Consider the following 22454-nt stretch of genomic DNA (forward strand, 5'->3'; position numbering starts at 1 on the left):
ATTGGCTACAATTCTCATCCTGGTATATTGAAAAAAGACGTTTATTTAGTGCTGCCATCGACGAAATGGAAACTATTTTTATATTCGTAACATATCGTTCGAGTAGTCTTTCCTCCTGTACACCTCATACGGATGGCGAGAAAGTCACGTGGTATGAACTCCTCTAAAGCAGTTGTTTTCCATTTATAGTGTTTAAGACATCTCCTTTTCAATTCTCTACTTACTTTAATGGAAAATCTCTTCAGTCTTGGAGAATCCTATTGAGAAGGTGTGAAGAAAAATTCATACACTTGTGACACTTTATTCGACAGTAATTTTTCAACGAAAACATTAACAAAATCTTGACATCAATGATAATAAGTACAATTTGAAAAAAAATCATCAAGGGAAAAGGGGCTCTACATTGCAGAGATCATGGGAGCAAACGGAACAACTGAGAAGAGGACGTTTTTCTTCTGCATAAGATTCCTCACAAACCCATTTTGGTCCGCAGCCTCTTAAAAAAAGGATGTTGGATGTGATGAGATGCTCCTCCCTCCAAGATAACGAAATACAAATATCTTCAGGCGAGTCACATATTCCAGATGATCTGGTGTTTCCGCCTGCTGCGCACGCGTCTGTGCTCATCGATGCAAAACAGGAATGACATCTCAGTGGTTTACCTGGAAAATAAAAATAAAATGAAATTTTTATTCATCAACAACCACCTTACAGAATTTCAAATATAAAATTATGCCCCCACCCCAACATCACTCCCGGAACCGCTACTGCAACGAGACTTATTAGTCGAAGAGTTGCTCTTTGAGAATTTGAGAGAAATGTTTTGAATATTGAAAACTGGATTTTTTTTCCCTTCAAATAAGAATATTGAAAATCTTTTTTTCAAACATCGTTGAAATAACTGAGACTTCCTTATTGTTATTTCGTTCAACCTCATTGTTTTGTTCGAGACAGTTGAATTAGGCATGAGAATTGTGACAGGAGTGAATTACTCGTGATTTACGAGCCATTATTCACTGGTCTATCAAAATTCACGTTTGCAATCAATACAAGGGAAACTCAACTAGGAGCTACAAGGGCCTGACTAGATCATTAGATCTAGGGACACTTGATTCATCCTCTCTATCAAGTGTTCGTTAACATTCTTTTGTTGAATTTAATGAACACCTGGTACTATTTTGGGTTAATTCATAACCATTCATCGTTTTTCCAGTTATTGAATAGATACCGAAGAATTGCTTTACAGTTATCGAATATAAGATAAGCTATAATAATAAAGCTGTATTATTGAACTGAATACAAATATTGTGGAAAATGGGATGCGACTTTTTAGAAAGAATCTCTAACGATCGTGGAAGAAGTATCGTATACTACTACCATATTATGGGTATTTCACTGTCACACTTTACGTTCACGTGAATAATATCCATTATAATGTGGTAGTAAAATAATCTACTATTATTCATATTTATGTTCAGACATGAGACATGAGCATTATACTTCAATACACCAGCAGCTAATAGTCTGTGACGAATATTATTTCAATTAAAATGAGGAGAAGCTACATAACTGGAGAATTATGAGATTTTCACGGTTTTACTCGAGATTCTGTGAAACTCCTAAGAAGTTGATTCTAGTGTTTCATCATAACCTCTATGAAATGAATTTATTCAATTTCTTTTTGAAGCTTCATTTTTTTTGGCCTACCTGTAGACTCTGCAGCAGTTACAACACAAAAAACAACTAACGAAATAAAAAGTCGACAGGTCGATACCATTTCGATACTAGAAAAATACCATGGTAGTCTTGAAATTTAATCAACTTGCAAAATGGCGTATCACATATTTCACTATCAGGTAATTCCAACTATTGATAAAAAGATGAAATATATATTGAATTCGTTCTTGCCATCAATTTTTTGATTAGCGATGCCAATTGAAATCTGCAATGATATTTCATTATGAATTCATTTCAAAGTTGGTCAAAACCTTTCTCTATTGAAACCGATTAACATAATATAATGAATGTTGATGTTCTATTTGAACCAAGTAAAAGACGAACAGTTTTAGCGAAGTGTGAATATTTTAGAACCCATCATAGATTATTTGTTTCTTCCCGATCGCAAAGTATGTCTACGGAAAAACATATTTTCCAGTCCCACCGTCTCTGATACTCCAAGACCCAAATTTATCTGTACGCAAAGAACTCCGCTCTCAGCATATAGCAGGCATCAATTCCATCGAAATAAATCTGTGAAAACTGCAGACCATCCTTCTAAGCGAAGCCTTTATCAGTCTGCGGCCGAAAACCCACTTCCTCCACTTGCAGTCAGGACGACTCTGTTCCTGAAACATTTATTAGGGTAACATGTACGAAGAAAACGGCTAGATGAAAAGCCATTCTAGGAAAAGCGGTAAATAAAGTTCAGCGACGTCCAACCTCCTGGGAACGGAAGTCGTCTATTCAGATGAACTGGGAAAAATACTTTGGATTCCTGGGAAAAAATGATAGGTATAGACATCTATATTTTATCTGTCAACGTAAATAGGGATTCAAGGAGCCCCCCTGGTGTGGATTATTCAGATTTATAATGCTGGGGATGCTGTGACTGGACGTGAATTAGTCTACATCTTGGCTGGCTGTGAATGAATGTTCAATAATATGTCGATATTCAGTAGAGATGGGATCAAAACAGAGACCTAGTAAAATTCGGATCATATTCATCATTTGGAGCATTTATGTGAACAATTTTTTTTTGCAAGACAGGTGGATTGTATTACAATCCACGCAGATTGGAGCAGAATATCGAGGATCACTGGAATGTGAGAAAAAACATTTAGATATTCAAAAATCGAATTTGTGAATTGTATTTATGTAATATCATAGGGGGATGATAGTTGTCCATGCCATGGAATAATATATATCTTTATGTATAAATAAAAAGTTGTTTTTTATATTTATCAACCAACCCCACAATTTGTACCTGCTCTAATTGCTTTAAATATTCTGGAAACTAGCATAACCTCATTCATATATTTGAATACCTATAAGAGCGGTTTTATGCAGATTATACAGGGTGAGTCTTTGACTCGTACAAATATTTTAAGGGTAGATTCTTGAGGACAAAACACACAATTTTTTCTTCACCTTTTTATCCGAATCGTCTCGGTTCAAAAGATACAGGCTGGTGAAAAACTATAACAAAATGTTATTTTAGTTCGTTCTCACGGTTCTATCGAATGAAATGAATTCCGTAATATTGTTTCTCTTTTATTTGACGAATCTTTATTGAACACAAGTTATCACCCACGTCTTCCAGTTTTCACATTATGACTATACCATAAAAATACCAAAAATTCAAGGAACCCAACTCTTGAAACTAGGTTCGACACTAACTTATAATATATATCTTTATGTATAAATAAAAAATTTTTTTTATTTTTATCAACCAACCCTACAATTTGTACCTGCTCTAATTGCTTTAAATATTCTGGAAACTAGCATAACCTCATTCATATATTTGAATACCTATAAGAGCGGTTTTATGCAGATTATACAGGGTGAGTCTTTGACTCATACACATATTTTAAGGGTAGATTCTTGAGGACAAAACACACAATTTTTTCTTCACGTTTTTATCCGAATCGTCTCGGTTTAAAAGATACAGGCTGGTGAAAAACTATAACAAAATGTTATTTTTAGTTCGTTCTCACGGTTCTATAGAATGAAATGAATTCCGTAATATTGTTTCTCTTTTATTTGACGAATCTTTTTTGAACACAAGTTATCACCCACGTCTTCCAGTTTTCACATTATGACTATACCATAAAAATACCAAAAATTCAAGGAACCCAACTCTTGAAACTAGGTTCGACACTATCTGATGATTATTTGAATTGTTAAATGAAAGTCATCCTCATAATTTCTCGTATAATGCACAATTTTCGAGTAATTTGATGTTCTAAAATGAAAAATATCTGTTAAATTAGAAAAATGTTGTACTTACTTTGACCGAATGCACCTTTTCTCAAAATATCCACATATGAGTAGTGTCACAGATTCAGCTAGTTATTCTGAAGACAATTTTGTTTTAACAGTGATGCACAGCTCATCACGAAAACTTAAAATGGCTAGTTCTTTTTATCAGGGCCGAATCGAAAAAATGGTATAGAAAAAAAGTGTTTCTTTTGACCTAAAGAAACTACAGTTGAAATATTCATGTAGGAGTCAAAGACTCACCCTGTATTTAAAAATTTGCCAGAAAATTTGAGAAAGGATTTCTTATCCAAAAATAGGGTGGGTGCTTCATGAAAACTGTTCTTACCAAGAATGGAATCAAGAAGATATTATATGCCGACAAGAAGGCATTCAAAAAAATTCTGCTGGTGTACCAGTTCTCAATAGAAATGTCAACTTGACATACACTCAATGGATAAACTTAAAGTCGAAAATAATTCCTGTCTCTACGACATAACACTTTGACGAATATTAACCGTAGACACGTGTTTCGGGATTTTGGCCCTCATCAGGACGATGAAAATGTTCACAGATGAACAACACTTGGTGGAAAATCATATAAAAACTAACAAAGTCGACAAACAGAAGCCAGCCGCAAATGTGCGTTGAGAATAATCCAAATGTTTTCATTACTTTCTTGCCGAAGGTTCTACACTTTCTCAAAAAATAAAGATGTAGAAATGATTCTTTTGAATTTCGCTGATTATGACCGTACCAAAGTTCACAGAATTGCAACAGCGTCAACATAAAATCTAAAAAACAATCGGAGTCTCAATTAGAGGTACGGCTAGAAGTTTTTCCATCTGTTTGTACGTATCCAGCATCTCTACTGGCATGAGATAATTGGAGCAGCGTCTCTTTTCAGTGCGCCGAAAAAGTTGCTCCTTTGAATTTCAAATATCGGCCCTAGAACCGGGGTCAAGAAGTGAAAACAAGAGCAAAAGACACTCCCGGTATAACGAAGTTATTGTTTCGATGAACCCATCATTGGAAAACTCATTTCAGACGTGGGACTGTTTTTCCACTAATTGGGCATGAAATTTGGAATGAAATTACGAGTCACTATCAGAGTTGGCCGTTTCCTAGTAATTATGTAAAGCGGGAAATAAATTATCTGATACTGGGAAATTTACTCCATCGGCATTGTTTGGCCAGGGAAAATTCGTTCGAAAAATTGGGAACGTTTTATCAAAGGGTTGTTTGATGTTTTTCTGTGGAAGGCTTTCGGCTTCCTGATAATGGTAAACTCTAAATCGATTTCGGTTTATTAGAACCGATAATGAATTTTGGAATCGTGATCGAAAAATATTCAAACTTTCTCCTGAAAGTTTTAGTGTTTTCGGATGCAGATATTTTCTTTGAAATTATTTAAAGATAGACAGACCGAAAAAATTATGTTTGAAGATTTCTCATTTAAACGATGGCATTGAAAATATTGATTGAATATTCATCCACAATCATACCTAAGTTTTGTAGATCCACACAAACAATTTTAATTGATTTCAAAAAGGAAATCATTCAATTTTTTTTCTGAAAGGAGGCAGATTGTTTACTGAAATTAAAAGTCAATCTAATTTCACAAGGCTGACCTAGGGGGATGATTGCTTCGGCATCTTGGGAAGCGCATGAAACTTGGGAAGCTTCATAAATACTAGGACTAACCTGGAAATGGAAATACACAACCATATCAGTTCAGCACCACGGGCATTCTGGAGGCTAAAGGACATAGTGTTTCAAAATTACGACCTCAATCTGAAGACCAAGGCAGCTGTTTACAAAGCAGTGGTCCTCCCAACGCTTCTTTACGGAAGCGAAAGCTGGACTCCCTACAGGCGACACATTAAACAGCTTGAACAAACGCAACAACGTCATCTGAAACAAATAATGCACATCAGATGGTTCCACAAAGTTTCAAATGCAGAAGTTTTGCAGCACGCGAGTTGTATAACAATTGAGACTCAAGTAACGAGGGCCCGATTCAGATGGAGCGGCCACATTCTGAGGATGCAAGACACAAGACTCCCCAAAATAGCTCTGTACGGCGAATTTACAGAAGGAGATCGGAAACCAGGAGGCCTGTATAAGTGGTTCAAGGATATACTGCATCAATCCCTAAAATCAGTTAATGCCAATCATAACGTAGAACAACTAGCGGTAGACAGATCACAGTGGAGGTCTTTGGTCCACAGCTATAATGTAGACTCGAGAAGAATACAGAGGTGGCCAGATCTGGTTGTTGACTATCCATGCCCGGAGTGTGGAAGGATCTGTAGGTCACGGTTGGGTTTCTTTAGTCACAGGAGTGTACACAGTCGCAAGTTGTCCTAAGAAATTATAAATTTATTAGCACTAATAGTCCGGTTTTTTTGGCTCTTTGTAGATTTATTCTCGGTAACGAGATTCAGCAATGAATGAATGAATGAATGAATGAATGAATGAATGAATGAATGAATTTTGAATTTCTGATAGGGGCTAAAGGTATGATTTCTCTTCAAGAATTCTACGTTAGCTCAGAAAAAAGGTGGTATAAATGTTAGTCTCTGACTCGTACGAATATTTTAACAGTAGATTATTGAACTCAAAAGAAATACTTCTTTCCTATACCTTTTTTACGATTCGGCTAGGATGAAAAGATATAGCCATTTTAAGTTTTCATAATGAGCTGTGCCATCCCTGGAAAAACAAAATTACCTTCAGAATAACTAGCTAAATTTGTAATACTTCACATCTGTGGTTCTTTCGAACAGAGTTGTATGCAGCCAAATTATCCGATTCTTCAAATTTCATAAATACTTTTTGAATTTCAACATCAAACTACTCGAAAACGGAGACTTATACGAGAAAATATGAAGAATACTTTCATTAATCATATATGCAGATATTTAATGTCAAACAAATTGTATAGTATGCAAATAAACTATTATTATGACTTTAGCCTTGCGGCTTTCACACTCCTCTCCAGAGGAAAATTCACTTATCCCAGATATCTCAGATATCAAAAGGATTAAGCTCTGTTGGAGCCCTTTCCAGGTTGTCGGGCTCGTGGTGGTGGTCGGGTCCGGGTCGCTCCTCGCCTCCCTGCTGTAGGCTGGATTTCTGCTCCACCCGCACTTCCTGTCGGAGCAGACGGTGTTCCTCTGCATTCCCCATGTACTTGCGTACAGTTCTCGCCGTTCCGAGCAGTACCGCCTTCTGCATGACTCTATAGATATTTTCGTCCAACTGAAGTTTCCTCAAGTTCTCTAGTAGTTTCTTCGGTATCAGGCCTGTAGATGAAATGACAATAGGGATGGTCTTGATATCTTTCAGCTTCCACTGTCTTCTGGTCTGTTCCTCGAGATCTCTGTATTTTGAAATTTTTTCAGTGTGCCTATCTAGAAGATTGTTATTATTTGGAATTGCCACGTCGATGAATAGTGCTCTGTCCTCATCCTTATTGAGCAATATGAGGTCTGGTCTATTGTGGGTTATTTTTCGGTCTGTGAGAACCGTGCGATCCCAGTAGAGCTTGTGATGGTCGTTTTCCAGCACAGCATCCGGATGGTAATTGTAATAAGGAACCTTTTTCGAAGTTAGAAGTTGGTGTTTTAGTGCCAATTCTTGGTGAAGAATCTTGGCAACAGCATCATGTCTATTTTTGTACTCCGTGCCCGCGAACTTCTGACATCCCCCGGTGATGTGCTGGATAGTTTCATGTGTCTCACAGCCATAACGACAGCTATCGTCCGCCACTGAGGCATCCTTGGCGATGTACTTCATGTAATTTCTTGTTGGAATCACCTGATCCTGGATGGCGAGCATGAAGCTCTCTGTTTCAGGAAACAACCTTCCGGAAGTCAACCAGTAGTTCGTCGCAGATATGTCGACATAATCATGGGTGACCTCGTTCTGGTGCCTCCCATGCAAAGGTTTGCCAATCAGTTTCTGCATTTTACTTTCTGCAGTGTTCGACGGTTTCCAAGTGATCCTGTTGTAGCTTTAATGGTGTAGAACTATCAGCAACACAAACTACTCGATGGAGTTCTGACGAAGCTGCCTTGCTCAAGAAATATTTTCGAAGTCCTTCAATTTCCTGGGACATACGGTTGGACAAATCAACAATTCCTCTACCCCCAAGATGTCGTGGCAGCTCGGTCCGTTCTATTGAGCTTTTGGGGTGATGTTTATTGTGTTTAGTCAGCATCGTCCTTATTCTTCTCTGTAAAGCTGCTAAATCGGTGGTCGTCCAAGAGATAATACCAAATGAATAGCTCAGCGCCGACCAAGCGTAGGTGTTAATCGCTTTTATCAGATTCTTGCTGTTAAGACCAGTTCTCATTATCCTCCTCAATCTTCGGGTGAACTCCTCCGCTAATTCTTTCTTCATCTGGGTGTGATTGATTTTTCTTGCCTGTTTTATGCCTAGATACTTGTATGTGTCTCCTTCCTTTAATGCTTCAATTTCTGCACCTTCCTTGAGTTTGAACGAACCATCTTCTATTTTCCCTCTCGTTATGTTAAGCACTCGACATTTTTCAAGTCCAAACTTCATTTTGATGTCTTCCGAGAATCCTTCCACCATTTTCAGCATCAGTTGCATTTGTTTTTTGGTAGATGCGAAGAGTTTCAAGTCGTCCATGTAAAGGAGATGATTCAGTTTCATCATAGTTCTACTGCCGCTCTTGATGGAAAATCCGTAGTCCGTAGAATTCAATCTATAAGACAAGGGATTCAGGGCCATGCAGAACCACAGAGGGCTCAGCGAGTCTCCTTGGAAAATTCCGCGTCTTATTGGAATAGGTCCTGTTGTAATGGAGCAATCTGCTGCTTTCATTTGAAGACTAGTACGCCAGGTTGACATGGCGTTTTTCAGGAACTTAACAATATTGGGATCCACCTTGTATATCTTCAAGATCGTCAAGAGCCATTCGTGAGGTATAGAATCGAATGCCTTTTGTAGTCTATGTACGCAGCGTAAAGATTCCTTCGCTTGGAGAACGCTTGATTGCAGATAACTGAATCTATTATTAGTTGTTCTTTGCATCCTCGGCTGTCTTTGGTGCATCCTTTCTGTTGCATGGCGATGATGTTATTCCTTTCGCAATGGTTGTGAATTCGGTTTGAAATGCACGATGTGATTAATTTGTACATCGTTGGAAGACATGTGATTGGTCGGTACTTGGATGGGTCTTCTGTATTCCTTTGGTCTTTAGGTAACAAGAATGTTGTGCCATGTGTAAGGAATACTGGCATTCTTTCAGGATTTTCAATGACATCATTTATTGCGGAGGTCAATTTGTCATGCATGATCCAAAGTTTCTTGATCCAGAAGTTCTGTAATCCATCAGGCCCAGGTGCTTTCCAGTTGTGCAGTCCTCTGATAGCTGATTTTACTTCTTCAATTGTGATCATGTCATGCTGCATCGGCTCATATTTTATAGCTTCAGATTTTTCATCTTCAATCCATCCGGTATCTCCATTGAAGTGAGGTTTCGTTGATAATTGTTCGGTCCAGAATTGTTCAATGGCTTCCTTTGGTGGTAACTTTCCATTCTCTCCATCCGACGATTAGAGTGACCGGTAGAAAGATTCTTCCGACTTTTCGAATGAATTATTGTCTCTTTTCCGGCTATAATTGCTTTTATATCTCCTCAGGCGTTCTGCATACAGACTTAATTTTTGCTTCAGAGTGTCGAGGCAATGGTGAGCTGTAGCATTCTCCGTCTCTCGTTCTGTGTGTGTCCTGTTTCTATCCATGATCTCTTTGGCAGCTTTCACAACCTTTCTTCCTCGATTCCCGTTCAAGTACTCCGTCAGTCGTCCAATGTCTCTTCTTAGCCTTTCTGTTTTGTGTTGAAGACGTTTCTGCCATGCTGGCGCGTGTAATTTGTGTAATTGCGGACCATCATTGCTCGTTCGGCGAATTTTTGCCCCTATGGTTTTCGCTGTCGTTAGCGCTGCACAGTGAAAAACTAGATGCAGATATTCCAATGAACTTCCGTTCTGTAGGTATTCAGGTAAAACGTCCTTATTCAAGATGTCGATTATAAGTGACAGTTTCTTGGATGTATTGAGCCGTGGAGGTGCTACTCGATGAAGAGGATCTGTTCCTTCCAGTTCGGCAAAGTATCTCCTCATGTCAGAGTCAACTTGTCGGCGGAGCTCTTCCCTATCGTCCTGGTGTTCAGGCTCACTTGCGTTGCAAGATGGACTTTCAGTATCAGTTTCTTCTGCCTGTTGTTGCCCAGGCATGTGAATTTCATCAGAGATGTTGGTGTTATTCTCTATTGCAGGCGGACTCTGAAGTTCTCGTTTAATTGCGTCTATTCGGGCCGCTGGTATTAGTTCATTCCTCAGAATTACGCGGTACTGGTCTGCCACTCGTTGTTCTGTGACATTGAGATTTGGGTAGGCGTTGCAGAATTCCTCATGGAGCCTTTTCCTATAGTTGTTCGTGTTCTGCCCTAGTCCCGTGATGGAGTTATATATGCGCATTATAGTTTCATTCATGGACGTTGTCCACTTCATGCGCTTTCTAACTAACCCCGCTTGGGTGAGCACTGGCTGAATATCCTGCGCAGCACCTTCAGCGGTTCGAGTCGGCGATTGAATTGGACTCGTTGGTTGCTGTTGTTGCTTTGGAGCTGTAGCTTCTTTTGCAGCAGGAGCCCGCTTCCTCAACATCCTGCCACCGACGTCCCGCATGCTGTCATTATTATTATTATTATTATTATTATTTCACAAAACGTTCAAATATTGATGAGATAACTCAATTTAAATAGTTGGGTCCTTTGAATTTTTGGTATTTTTATGGGAAGTAATGGTCATAATTAGAAAGACTGAAAGACTTGGGTGATATCTTGTTTTCGAAAATGATTCATCCAGAAAACTGGAAGATGGATGATAACTTGTGTTAGAAAAAGATTCATCAAATATGTGAAAAGCTATATTCCGAAATTCATTTCATTCGGTAAAAACGTTCGTGAGATAGAATGCTGGGCATCATGAAATAGGTAACTAATTGATACGACGAAAAATTTGTCACATGTTCAAGGTGGTTCATAGATTGTATCACTAATCCTTCAGCTTATGATGAATATTCAAGAGCTGCTACTGATTTAGACCTAAGATTATAGGCCTATGTTCATTGCAAGCAAAAACAGATTTGATTCTTTATGTTTCAGATGTTGGAAGGGGAAAACCCATCAGAAGTTTCCAGAAAACTGTCAGTTATTCCTATACCGCAACGTCGACAACTTTCTAAATACGCGTGGAGGGGTCCTGCTCAACAGACCAAACATCTAGGGGCATTGCGAACCCAGAAATTCCTTACAAAATGTCACCAATTACGAATCAACAATGTTGGAATAATTAAAATTGAATGGCGCCCCAGAACCAACAACGATTGCGGTATGGAATATCCGAGTCGAAATAATTTCACCTCGTTTGTACGCTTTGTAATTATCGCACCGTCTACCCCTACACGGTGGGACATTTCAAAGGGAAGTGGTTGTTTGAACGGCATTCTTCGTCTGGATTTGAATTCACTACGTGGGATTCGGATGCGGATTTTTTCGGGCGAAAAGCGAGTTGCAGCGGGCTTTATTTGATGACTCCGACGTTATAATAAGCGAAAAACGCGAGCCGGGGTGTACCGGGTAAGATACGAGGCGACTCGAGTAAAACACACGACTGCTAATATATGTGAAATGAGAAATTCATTACACGGTTTCAGTCTTTCGGAGTACGACATTCGCCTTCTGAAGCTTGGAATGCAGGACATCAAGAAGGGAGAACTTGATACCATATTGAAAGAACAAGTATAATTTGTCATATGTCTAATGACATACGGTACTAGGTTGTTCAATAAGTGTTGCTGGTGGATAAGAAAAACACAATTGAATGGCTTGAAATGCACTTTTTTACTCAGTATAGTCTCCCTGAACATCAATACACTTATTTCAACGAGACTCCAATCTATCAATTCCATCCCTAAAGTGAGAATCTGGAAGGCCTGCAAAATACGCTTCCACAGCTGTTATGACGTTATCATTTGAAGAAAAACGTTTTCCACTCATGCATTTTTTGATTCTGGAAACAGGTGGAAGTCGCTAGGGGCCAAATCTGGTGAATATGGTGGATGCTCCATCAATTCGAACCCTAATTCATGGATTTTAGCCATTGTTAAAATGCTTTTGTGACACGGTGCATTGTCCTGATGAAAAAAAAATTTTTTTCTCCTGCAAACCGGGTCTTTTTTTTCCTGAATTTTTTCCTTCAGTTGGTCCAAAAGGTTATAATAGTATTAAGAATTTATTGTTTTACCAGTTTGCACTTAATCCACCAACAAAATTTATCTTGCATCCCACAAACCTGATGCTAACACCTACCTTGCTGTTTTCTGCACACGAGCTCGTTTCAGAGCCAAAGCACCAGGTTCACACCACTCCTTATCCTCTTGTCTTGATTCAGGATCATTGTGATAGACCCAAGTCTCATCCATAGTGGTAAATCGGCGCATAAAATCCACTTTATTTTTCCGAAAACTCAATAAATGATACTGAGAAAGTCACATTCGAATGCGTTTTTGTTCCATTGTTAGCGAATGCTGCACCCATTGTGTGCACAGCTTTCTGAAACCCAATACTTCAGTCAAAATATTACTTACACTGCCCAATGAGATACGTAGGGCTTCTACTAAATATCTTTCAGTCACTCGACGATTTTCCAAAAAGATATCCTGTAATTGAAGTATAGATTCACTTTTGGGAGCTGATTCGCTTTTCGACCGGGATCTGGTCTACTGCCTTCACTGCCAGCTCTCCACCACTCTCGGGTCTTTGGCCCTCACCGTGCGCCTTCCGACCAAGCTCGGACCTACAAGAATGAACGAAATATAGCACTCACTACCGAAATGCGATTGTTAAACCAATAATTAAAATTTTATGATTGAACTAGAGGACTGGATGTGCTTTTGTTCGCATTTTCTAGACCTCCTGCTCATATTTCATCTATTATCAAAAAAATAAATAATTGAATAAGAAATAATAAAACTTCTTCTTCGCTCATCAGATTAAGGGTAATCGGTTTTTCGTTTGAAAACTCCATTATTCCTGAAACTCCCCTACCGTCTAGGAGAAATGAACTGTTAGCGAGTCTCGCAACATGAAATCATACTTTCAACTTTAATTTCCTGCTCACTGGATTCATCGTTGATTGAATTGAGGTTTCGTAGATATTGAGAATCGTATCTGCACTTCGATTTCATCAAAGAGTGGAAGCCAAACCCAAAATTGTCTGCACGATATCTCAGTTATACTTCGAGTTTCTTTGTTCGAAAATATGGGTATATTTTTTTGAAATTTTGTGCAACATAGGAAGGGTGATATTTGAGATTGAAAAGCGCCAGCCACTGATGTTCTATTACATAATGTAAGTCCTCAAAACCTGTTCTATATCTCAGGCTAAATAATAAGTTATTTGCTCTACAGGACAAATTTTCTTTATTGATTTTTTATCTCACTACATTGCTCTACTCCACTTACTCCACCTTTTTCCACTCAGTATGGCTCGCCTCCATACTGATCTACTCTACTCTACTCATCTTGACTCTACTGTTCTCTAATCCACTATTCACTACTGTAGTCTACTCTACTCTTCTTTACTTTACTCCACACTACTCTGATCTAGTCTTCCCTACTATACTTCACTCTACTCTCTCTCCCGCATTACAATCCAGGGTGGGTTTAAGCTGACTTCACAATTCACCTCGACTCAACTCAAATCTACTCAACTCAAATCAACTCAAATCAACTCAACTCAACTCAACTCAACTCAACTAAACTCAACTCAACTCAACTCAACTCAACTCAACTCAACTCAACTCAACTCAACTCAACTCAACTCAACTCAACTCAACTCAACTCAACTCAACTCAACTCAACTCAACTCAACTCAACTCAACTCAACTCAACTCAACTCAACTCAACTCAACTCAACTCAACTCAACACAACTCAACTCAACTCAACTCATATCAACTCAACTCATATCAATTCAACTCAACTCAACTCAACTCTAATCAACTCTTCTCCCTCTATTTTCTTTTGTCGTGGTCTAAAATCTTCTTTAAGAGTCCTCTTTACCCTCAACTCCACATGAAAATAAAACATTTTCTTCAGAGTGAAATAATCGCCAACCCTGAGACTTAACGTTATTACTTGATTCATTGAACAACTTTGAGATGATGAAACTTCACGAATTCTAGACAAGGGTAAAGGAGAATGTTCAGTAAGAATTCAGCATAGTTTTGGGTGAGGAATTTGGATTCGCAAGAGTTCTCTCTCGAAATGACATGAATGTCGAACACATCAGGGTTATTGCTGACTGGGTTTGGGGGTATCATGGAGAAATCGGGGTTGAAAGAAAAACTCTACCTGTTATTTATTTATATATTTGAAAATAGTGTATAAAAATACTACTTCTTCTTGATGAAGATCAACTTTCATTTAAATGAATTGAATTAAAAGACCTTGACATGTGAAAAATGTTAGAACTAACAATAATGTGTTTGAAAACCAAATTATTTGCAAAAAATTTTTCCCGCTGAAAAAAATTCTTCATAATGAATTCAATATCAGTTATAGTCCGTACACCACCTAAATCTGAAATATTTCCATCATAATAAAATGTCAACTGGAACGAACGATAATTTGTTTCAACGCTGATAATAAAATTTAATTCCGATCGGAATTGAATTTTTCAATCGAATTCTAATACACATCTGCGACAAATTGAATGATACGGATTTGTAATGTAAATGAAATATCTAATCATTAATTGAATTGACTATTGAAATGAGAGTGTTGGTGTTGAGGTGGATACAGAATTTTCGATTATTGAATGCTCTGTGAACCGGGATTGAATTATTGAAAATTTCCAGTTGGCATCCAAAGAATTGCATTGAAAATTTTAATTTGAGGCAGCTTTGGGAGTTCTACCAGTTTTCCCGTCATGCCAATGTAAAATGACATATATGAAATGTTTACTTGCTATGTGAACATCACTATGAATACAAGAATACATGATGATAACTTGGTGTTCAATTTTTGATTTTTCAACTAGTTATATATCAAATAGTTGTTTGAAGTTCATTGAAACCATTGTCGATTCAAGTTATGAAGGTGACATTAAGGTATTCTAAACGATCAACTGACCAAGAGCAGCTACTCTTCGGCGGAATAGTCTTTTTTGTGATAATTTGAGTGATGGTAATTGTCTTGTTCGATTTATATCGTAACATTTGAGCGATAACAACAGAATATGATTGTAATAGCTCACACAGCATGGAGCTTCGAAATTCCATAGCCTACTTGACGACGTCTAAACATAATTTTACTATATGTCAGGTGAACTGTCAAGTTCATACCACAAAATTATCAAAAATTCAAATAACCCAACTCTTGAAACTAAGTTGAATGCTATCTAATGAATATATGAACTTTTTAAAAAATAAAAATATTCTTCATATTTTCTCGTAAAATGCGCCGTTTTCGAGTAGTTTGATGTTCAAAAATTGAGAAGTATCAGTGAAATTTGAAAAATTCGGTACTTTCACTGAATGCAACTCTGTTTGAAAAATCCACACATGTGTAGTGTCACAGATTTAACTGGTTATTCTGGGGGTAATTTTGTTTTCCAAGGGGTAGCACAGCTCACTATGAAAACTTTTATCTTTTTATCAGGGCCGAATCAGAAAAATGGTAAAGGAAAACGGTGTTTCTTTTGACCTGAAGAATATACTATTAAAATTTTCGTACGAGTCAAAGATTCACACTCTATATGTTAATGTCGAGGAAAGACATACGTTCAGTCACAGAACATCACAGTTCAAAATTCCATAGACTACTTGACGACGAATTTTTTTGAACGCACGTTATAATATCACCCTTCAGGTCGAGAGGGGATGTGTCCCATATTTGCTTAATCGATTATACGTTCGATTTCCCATCGGATGCCTATGGCATCACATCGATTAATTTAGCAATCGACGAGGGAGTATCCCTAATTAAAATCAACAACTCAAATAAAAAACTCTCCCCTAACATGATCTCGATATAGTCCAAATCCCCGATGACGTTTCAGGTTGAACGGTCGACAAATTCGAAACGCCTAACCTCAAAATCACACGTATCAGCAATGCTCCTCTCCCTTTGATGGAGTCATGTCGCGTGTGACACGCGTCATATCAGCAAACAAGGGTGGCGCTGCCTCAGTGCCAGGCCGCAAATTAGTCCATGCTAGGCAGGTACACCGGCAAATAAAAGTAATTAATGAGATACGCCATTTCAGTGACGTTATCCCTGTTATAAATACGGGATAACGCAACGTTACGTCTTAATTAATTAAATTAATAAAAGGGGATGTGAAATTCGGTGGGAATATTCTTTTCTCTTGTGACAAATTGAATAGGATAACAGTTTGTGCCGAAGTGTGCGGCTTTAATTCTGTGGCTTCCACTGGGCTGTGAAATATTAAATACGCTGTGGATTTGGAAAAGGATTTTTGGGGTTGGATCGTCACGCTATGTGTACATGACTGATCTTCCCCAATTTAACATTTGCATGTGTATAATTTTTCGGTCTGAATGTAACAATTTTAATCCTGAATTCGAGGTAAAAACGCAAAGGGGTGACGATTTCAAGAATATTTTACTACCCTTATGCAACACTCCTGGTTCAAAATACTTGAAAGGGAATTCCTATTTCATTCCAAGAATTTTAGATTTTCTGCCCTATTTTTCCTATGTTAAAGAATAATTTTTTAAATGATAAGGTAATCTATTTCCGAAAAACATTCAATAAGGTTGAATGAATCCTTGAAATACATAAACGATTCTTGCATTCGAATTAGAGTCAGAAAGAAATTCAATGTTTGGGATGGAATTTATGAAAAATATACAACGAAGGTTTAATCTTTGATCCTTCAGAATGAGTTCCTGAATTCAATCTTCCTCAAAAAGTTTGGAGTATATTGAGAGAAATCCTGTTGGTAGCCCAAGATGTGAGTGTCGCATAGGAGAAGACACTTCACGTAACCACTATAGAAATATAAATTTCAAGAAGTTCAAGAGTCACTTTGCCACTTTGAATATAATTTCAAATAAAAAACACATTATGCAAGCATCGAAATCAGAGGATCGATTCAATATCCCTACATTTAAGCTATAATATATCGGAGAAATAGCTGTGTTGCTCTGACGAGGTTAAATGAGACCGAAACCATGGTCAGCATCTGCTCTTCTTCGGTGGAACGTTCTCCATTTAGTTGTTCCGACAATGGCAAATTGGCTAGTTAAATTCAGATCATAACACTTGTTGGAGATTCATATCGGCAGGTTTGAGAAATAGCCTGAATTACGAACTGATACTGTTTGAAAATAGAAATTACCACGCGATAGGTTATATTGAAAATATTGAATAATTTTTAGTTATTCCAGAATTTCAGCGTTATTTCAGTATATATTATATAGCTATAAAAATTTTTGCAATGTACAGGATGGTCCAAATCGTAACTAAGAAATTTCAATGTATTCTACATCAAAAATAAGCCCTAGTTTGTCATATAAACATATGTCGAGAAATGTTTCCTCTCCGAGATACGGTTTCATACTTCGAACATCTTCTTTCAGTTCGTTTTGAGTGTGGTTGTTGATGCTTGTTTTTTTTTTAGTTACACGTTTGGTTCACACACATAGTCTTATTATTATTCTACCATATCAAATTTTGGCGATTTCTTCATGCATTAGAATGTGTTTAATTTTTTAACCGGAAACGGTGCCTCGTTCAGCAAAAAGTCAAGACACCGAATTTGCTCCAAATTAAATGAGGATTTAAATAGTAATTTTTATTTTCGGAAAAACCAGTAGCGTATCATTTTTTTATCTGAAAATATTCAGTCTTGCTGCAGTACGGTCGCCACTGGTAGAATAGAAAAGAAATGTTATTATGCAAAAAGTGCTCCTTGACTCTCGAAACCTATGTCTCAAATTTCATAACAATATTTCAAGCAGTGTGAAAGGTATTAATAAAAACATGTTTTTTTCTATGATTTTAACACCCCGTATCTCGGAGAGGAAACATTTCTCGACATATGTTTATATGACAAACTAGGGCTTATTTTTGATGTAGAATACGTGGTTAAAATTTCTTGGTTACGACCTGGACCATCCTGTATAAAGATTTAAATCGCCGATGTCATACCGCCGCTATTTTTACCGAAATATGTTGAAAAGCCGTCGAAAAATGATCGTGAAAACAAGTTTTATAGACACAGAGGTTCAACTTTTCTTCCTCATAAAAAACCAACTAAATTATACAAAAAAGACAAGGTGACATCAAGACGTCCTTTAACTTCAATCAAGGCTTTACGTACAAAATTGAAAGCGTAAATTAAGAACTAGTAAATGCCGTTTTTGAATGGAGATTCTCGAGGTACTTCCCTTTAAATTTGTTATGTCAAAAATATGAAAAAATTCTTGCTGGCCTCGCTATGTTACTGATTCCAACAACTTACTCTGGTCAACTTTCGAGTGGAAATCTGACAGATTAGATAAAACAGATTGAAAAATAAATTTCCTCTGAATCCCGATGACTTTTGTTTATAATAGATAAAATTTCTCGCAGATATGGCCAGCAAAGCCATATCTAATTTTCATTTGACCTCCATGACAGACCGAAGTTTCATCCATATAACGTTACAATGATATCAATAGTAATTTTCCGGATCATTGCGTTTTCCTCTTTCAGCACTACCAAGATAACGTATTCTCCGGAGCCTCTTATGCCAACGTCTAATTCCAGAGGGTATTTTCCTGGAAGAAATCCCCTTTTCGACCTGAAGATTATTATGCCTAAACCCAGAGATGATTCGATTAAGACACAGGGAAGATTTACGGAAGGCGGGGGAACTATCAGTTTTCCCGGATTTCATAACGTCGGGATTATATTTCGGGCAGGGATAATGGAGCGAAAGAGCCGGGAAGCTCTGACATCTTGAAGGAACATTTTCGTGTCGTCGCTAGCCAATGATTTGATTATTATAAATATTCCGTTGGCCTTTAATAATGTCAAGTCGACTTTTTCTAGGAATCCGTGAACGAGAGAATCGAGAAACGAACAAAAGGAAACGACGAAATATACAGGGTGAGTCTTTAACTCGTACAAATATTTCAACAGTAGATTCTTGAGTTCGAAAGAACCACATTTTTCCTTCACCATTTTTACCGCTCGGTTCAAAAGATACAGCCTGTTGAAAAATCATAAAAATGAATTTCCTTTATTTTTTGTCACGCAAATTGATAAAATCCTTACAATAAAAGATCGTCTCACTCACTGGTATGAAATTCAGCAAAACAACAAAAACTGGTGGTCTATTAAAGAATAGATGTTTCCATATCCAGGGAGCTGATACTCTTCGCTGTAACATTAGGTTTGAGGCAAGAGTAACATCAAAAGCAAGAGGAACAACAACACAGGAATATCCTGGGTACGTCACTTTTATGTCTGAAAGTGTACCGTCGGTACAAGGATATGATTGGGATATCCCTTGGATATCCTGCTGAGAACTTCCTAGAGATATCCTTACTGGCTCATTCCTGAGTTGTCCCATGACCTAGAACTTCAACGTCATCATTTTGAACCGCAGATGACCGCAGGTTATCGAGAGATAGCAAACGACTGGTTATTGAAGTGAGGTTAAAAGTTGTGAATGCCATAACTCTCAAAACCACTCATATTTTGTGAAAGGCATCCCTGGGATATCCATAGAATGTACTTCTGTGCCGATAGAGACATGCTGATGGTCGTTTTGTAGGAACCCCTATTTATGGCGAATGACTGTTTGCCGACCCTGGGAATTGAACGAACTATAAGTCCAGGCGCAAATAGAAACGCAGGTTGGTGAGGTGAGGGAGGGTGACGTAGTTTTTTTCTGCGCTTCACGTACTATCTGACAAATCACTGTCACGCTTTATTTGCGCGATCTTGTTCTTTTCTATGTTTCACAAAAACTTACGCTGCGTCACCTCACTAACCTGCGTTTCTATTTAAGACTGGCCAAATACAACACCAATATATAAAGTCAGTAACTTCAGAGTTATTGAGTCATCGACGAAGGTAGGAAATTCATCAGTGTGAAAATAGAATGTGCACCTAGTACATTCATGAAAATCAATAAATAAAAGACGAATTCATAAGTCATGATATTATATAAATAATAAATATATTATTTCAAATAGATACACATGATACTTCACAATTTCTAAACATGTATAGCTCATATTCAAAAGAATTTAAGCCACTTGACAACCGTTCTTCTTTCAGTCGTGGAGCGTGCCATATAAGCCTGGGGATACATATATATTCTATCCCTATACGCTCCTTCACATTGACAGCACTCTCCACAACACGCTCGGAGTACTTAAAGCCTACACAGGGTTTAATGAAGGCTATGAACCAGAACGGGGATAACGAATAAACTTGGTTCCAAGAAAAGCTACCTACTATTAGAGGCTAGAATAACGCGTAAACGGAATAACAGAATTGTAAATCAAAACGAACCTGCGGCGATATTGAAGTTATTATAGTTTAAGCCCGTTCAACCTGCTTCTCATTAGTGCGAAATGCAGAGTAGCGAGAAGGGGTTTTGTGCTGACAAATTAATGTTAGTTCGTTCCTGATGGCGGTGAGAATGGAAATTTAAAATCTGCAGGAAACAGAGTGACATTGCGTTGAGGTGAGAAAATTGGCGAACATTGTATGATGGAGGAAAACGAGAACTGGATCCCTAACTGAAACATTCCTACTCATTGCCTGTGTACAATTCTTCTTGCAGATTCAGGTGGATCCTGAATATATTTATTTTATCGAGCTTTTCAGAGTATTATTCTACTGGGTTGATTGGTTTCCTACCTATTCACTTCTCTAATATTGGTGAAAATTGTATGTTCACCTCAAATGATCCACCTCTAAAATAAAACATTCTTTGTGAATGTTACAATTTTTGAAGGGATAAAAATTCATGTTATTGCCTAACCCATATGCTCTGATTGAGTAAACGTACTAACGGCCGTTTGCAACGCTTAATTAAATAATGGTTGAATCCTCAGTCCACGTCTATTTGATAGAAATTCAATGAAATGAACGTGGTTTAAGGATTTAATCATTGTTTAATTAAACGGCGCAAATGGTCATGAGAGCTTGCACGCAGCGAAAGAATTAAAAAAAAAAACAGAATTTTAGGTAGGTACACTTCACTGCTGAAATGTGAGAACTCAAGTAGCCATACATTGCGAAATCATCTCGTCCTTGAAAAATCATACCATTCAGAAAGTGTCTTTAGGCTTTTGTTAAAAAAATGAAAATTTTTGTTTGTCTTATGGTTAGCATAATTTGACCACCTTGTCTCATGCATTTGACAGAAATCTACAGAGGGCAGACGTTTCACATACATTTCGAACAAATTCAGATTATCAATCTATAAGTTACTTGGAGTCAGAAAGTTCTTTGAGACTTCATTCCGAAACTACAAGACTACATGTTTTCCAAATAAAAAAAAATTTTCTAATGTCCTTAAAAGACTACACTTGTTTCCTAGCTGAAGAAGTCCATTTTCAGCAATTCTTCGAGAAGCTCTTTGATGTAATAAAATTCATTACACGATTGCTCAATTCCAGTATTTTACAATTTTCTGCTGAAAAGTGGTGCATCCTAGAGAATGAACGCATATACTCTTCTTGTTCCAAATTGAAGGAGATATGTATTTGATTTTAGAAAAAAGCACTATTTTTTTCTTCAAAAAAATAAAAGTCAATGCTAGTAAGCACTAGTAGCATCAGATTTCTCAAAGTGTTTGGAAAATATCGAGAAACTCGTTATTTATTCGGAATATGCATTCATCTTGTAAACGAAGCATTTCCGCACAAATGCTTAAAGGACCTTTGCGAATCCAACTAACTCAGAGAACAATATCCTGTGTTTGCAATGCTTTTCAACCACCCTATATATCTTCTAATCGGCTTATAATAAGAATTAATTCAGATGCATACCGCCCGCTGATATGGAATATCAACAAGTGTTACGATCTGAATTGAACTAGCCAATTTGCCATCGTCAGGACAACTATGTATATGGAGAATGGTCCATCGAAGAAGACCATGCTTTCGGTCTCCTTTGACCTCGTCAGAGCAATACAGCTCCTTCTCTGATGGAAAAACGTATGGAATTGATGTACCCTTATTAAATACTGGCAGACGCTTCTGAGTATCAAGTAGTACTCGAGCGCCACCCAGTATGAAACGAGATCCTGTTCAATCCCTCTCAGATTGAAAGCCAGACGGGCACAATTGCATATGTCCCATATTTCCTTCAATTAAATACGCTGGCCTTCTCATTGCAGGCAA

General features: G+C 37.6%; 1 protein-coding gene across 1 annotated transcript; it reads right to left on the reverse strand.

Annotated features, from left to right (window-relative positions):
• Positions 1 to 287: 287 nt before the first annotated feature.
• On the reverse strand, positions 288 to 1850 carry LOC123319119. The gene is made up of 2 exons (XM_044905971.1): positions 1708 to 1850; positions 288 to 662 (listed from the first exon to the last, which is right to left on the reverse strand). The coding sequence occupies exons 1-2, from the start codon at positions 1775 to 1777 to the stop codon at positions 382 to 384; spliced, it is 351 nt and encodes a 116-aa protein (XP_044761906.1). The 5' UTR covers positions 1778 to 1850; the 3' UTR covers positions 288 to 381.
• Positions 1851 to 22454: the final 20604 nt, after the last annotated feature.

Source organism: Coccinella septempunctata, chromosome 8 (assembly GCF_907165205.1).
Source record: "Coccinella septempunctata chromosome 8, icCocSept1.1, whole genome shotgun sequence".
In the NCBI taxonomy this organism is placed as follows: Eukaryota; Metazoa; Arthropoda; class Insecta; order Coleoptera; family Coccinellidae; genus Coccinella; species Coccinella septempunctata.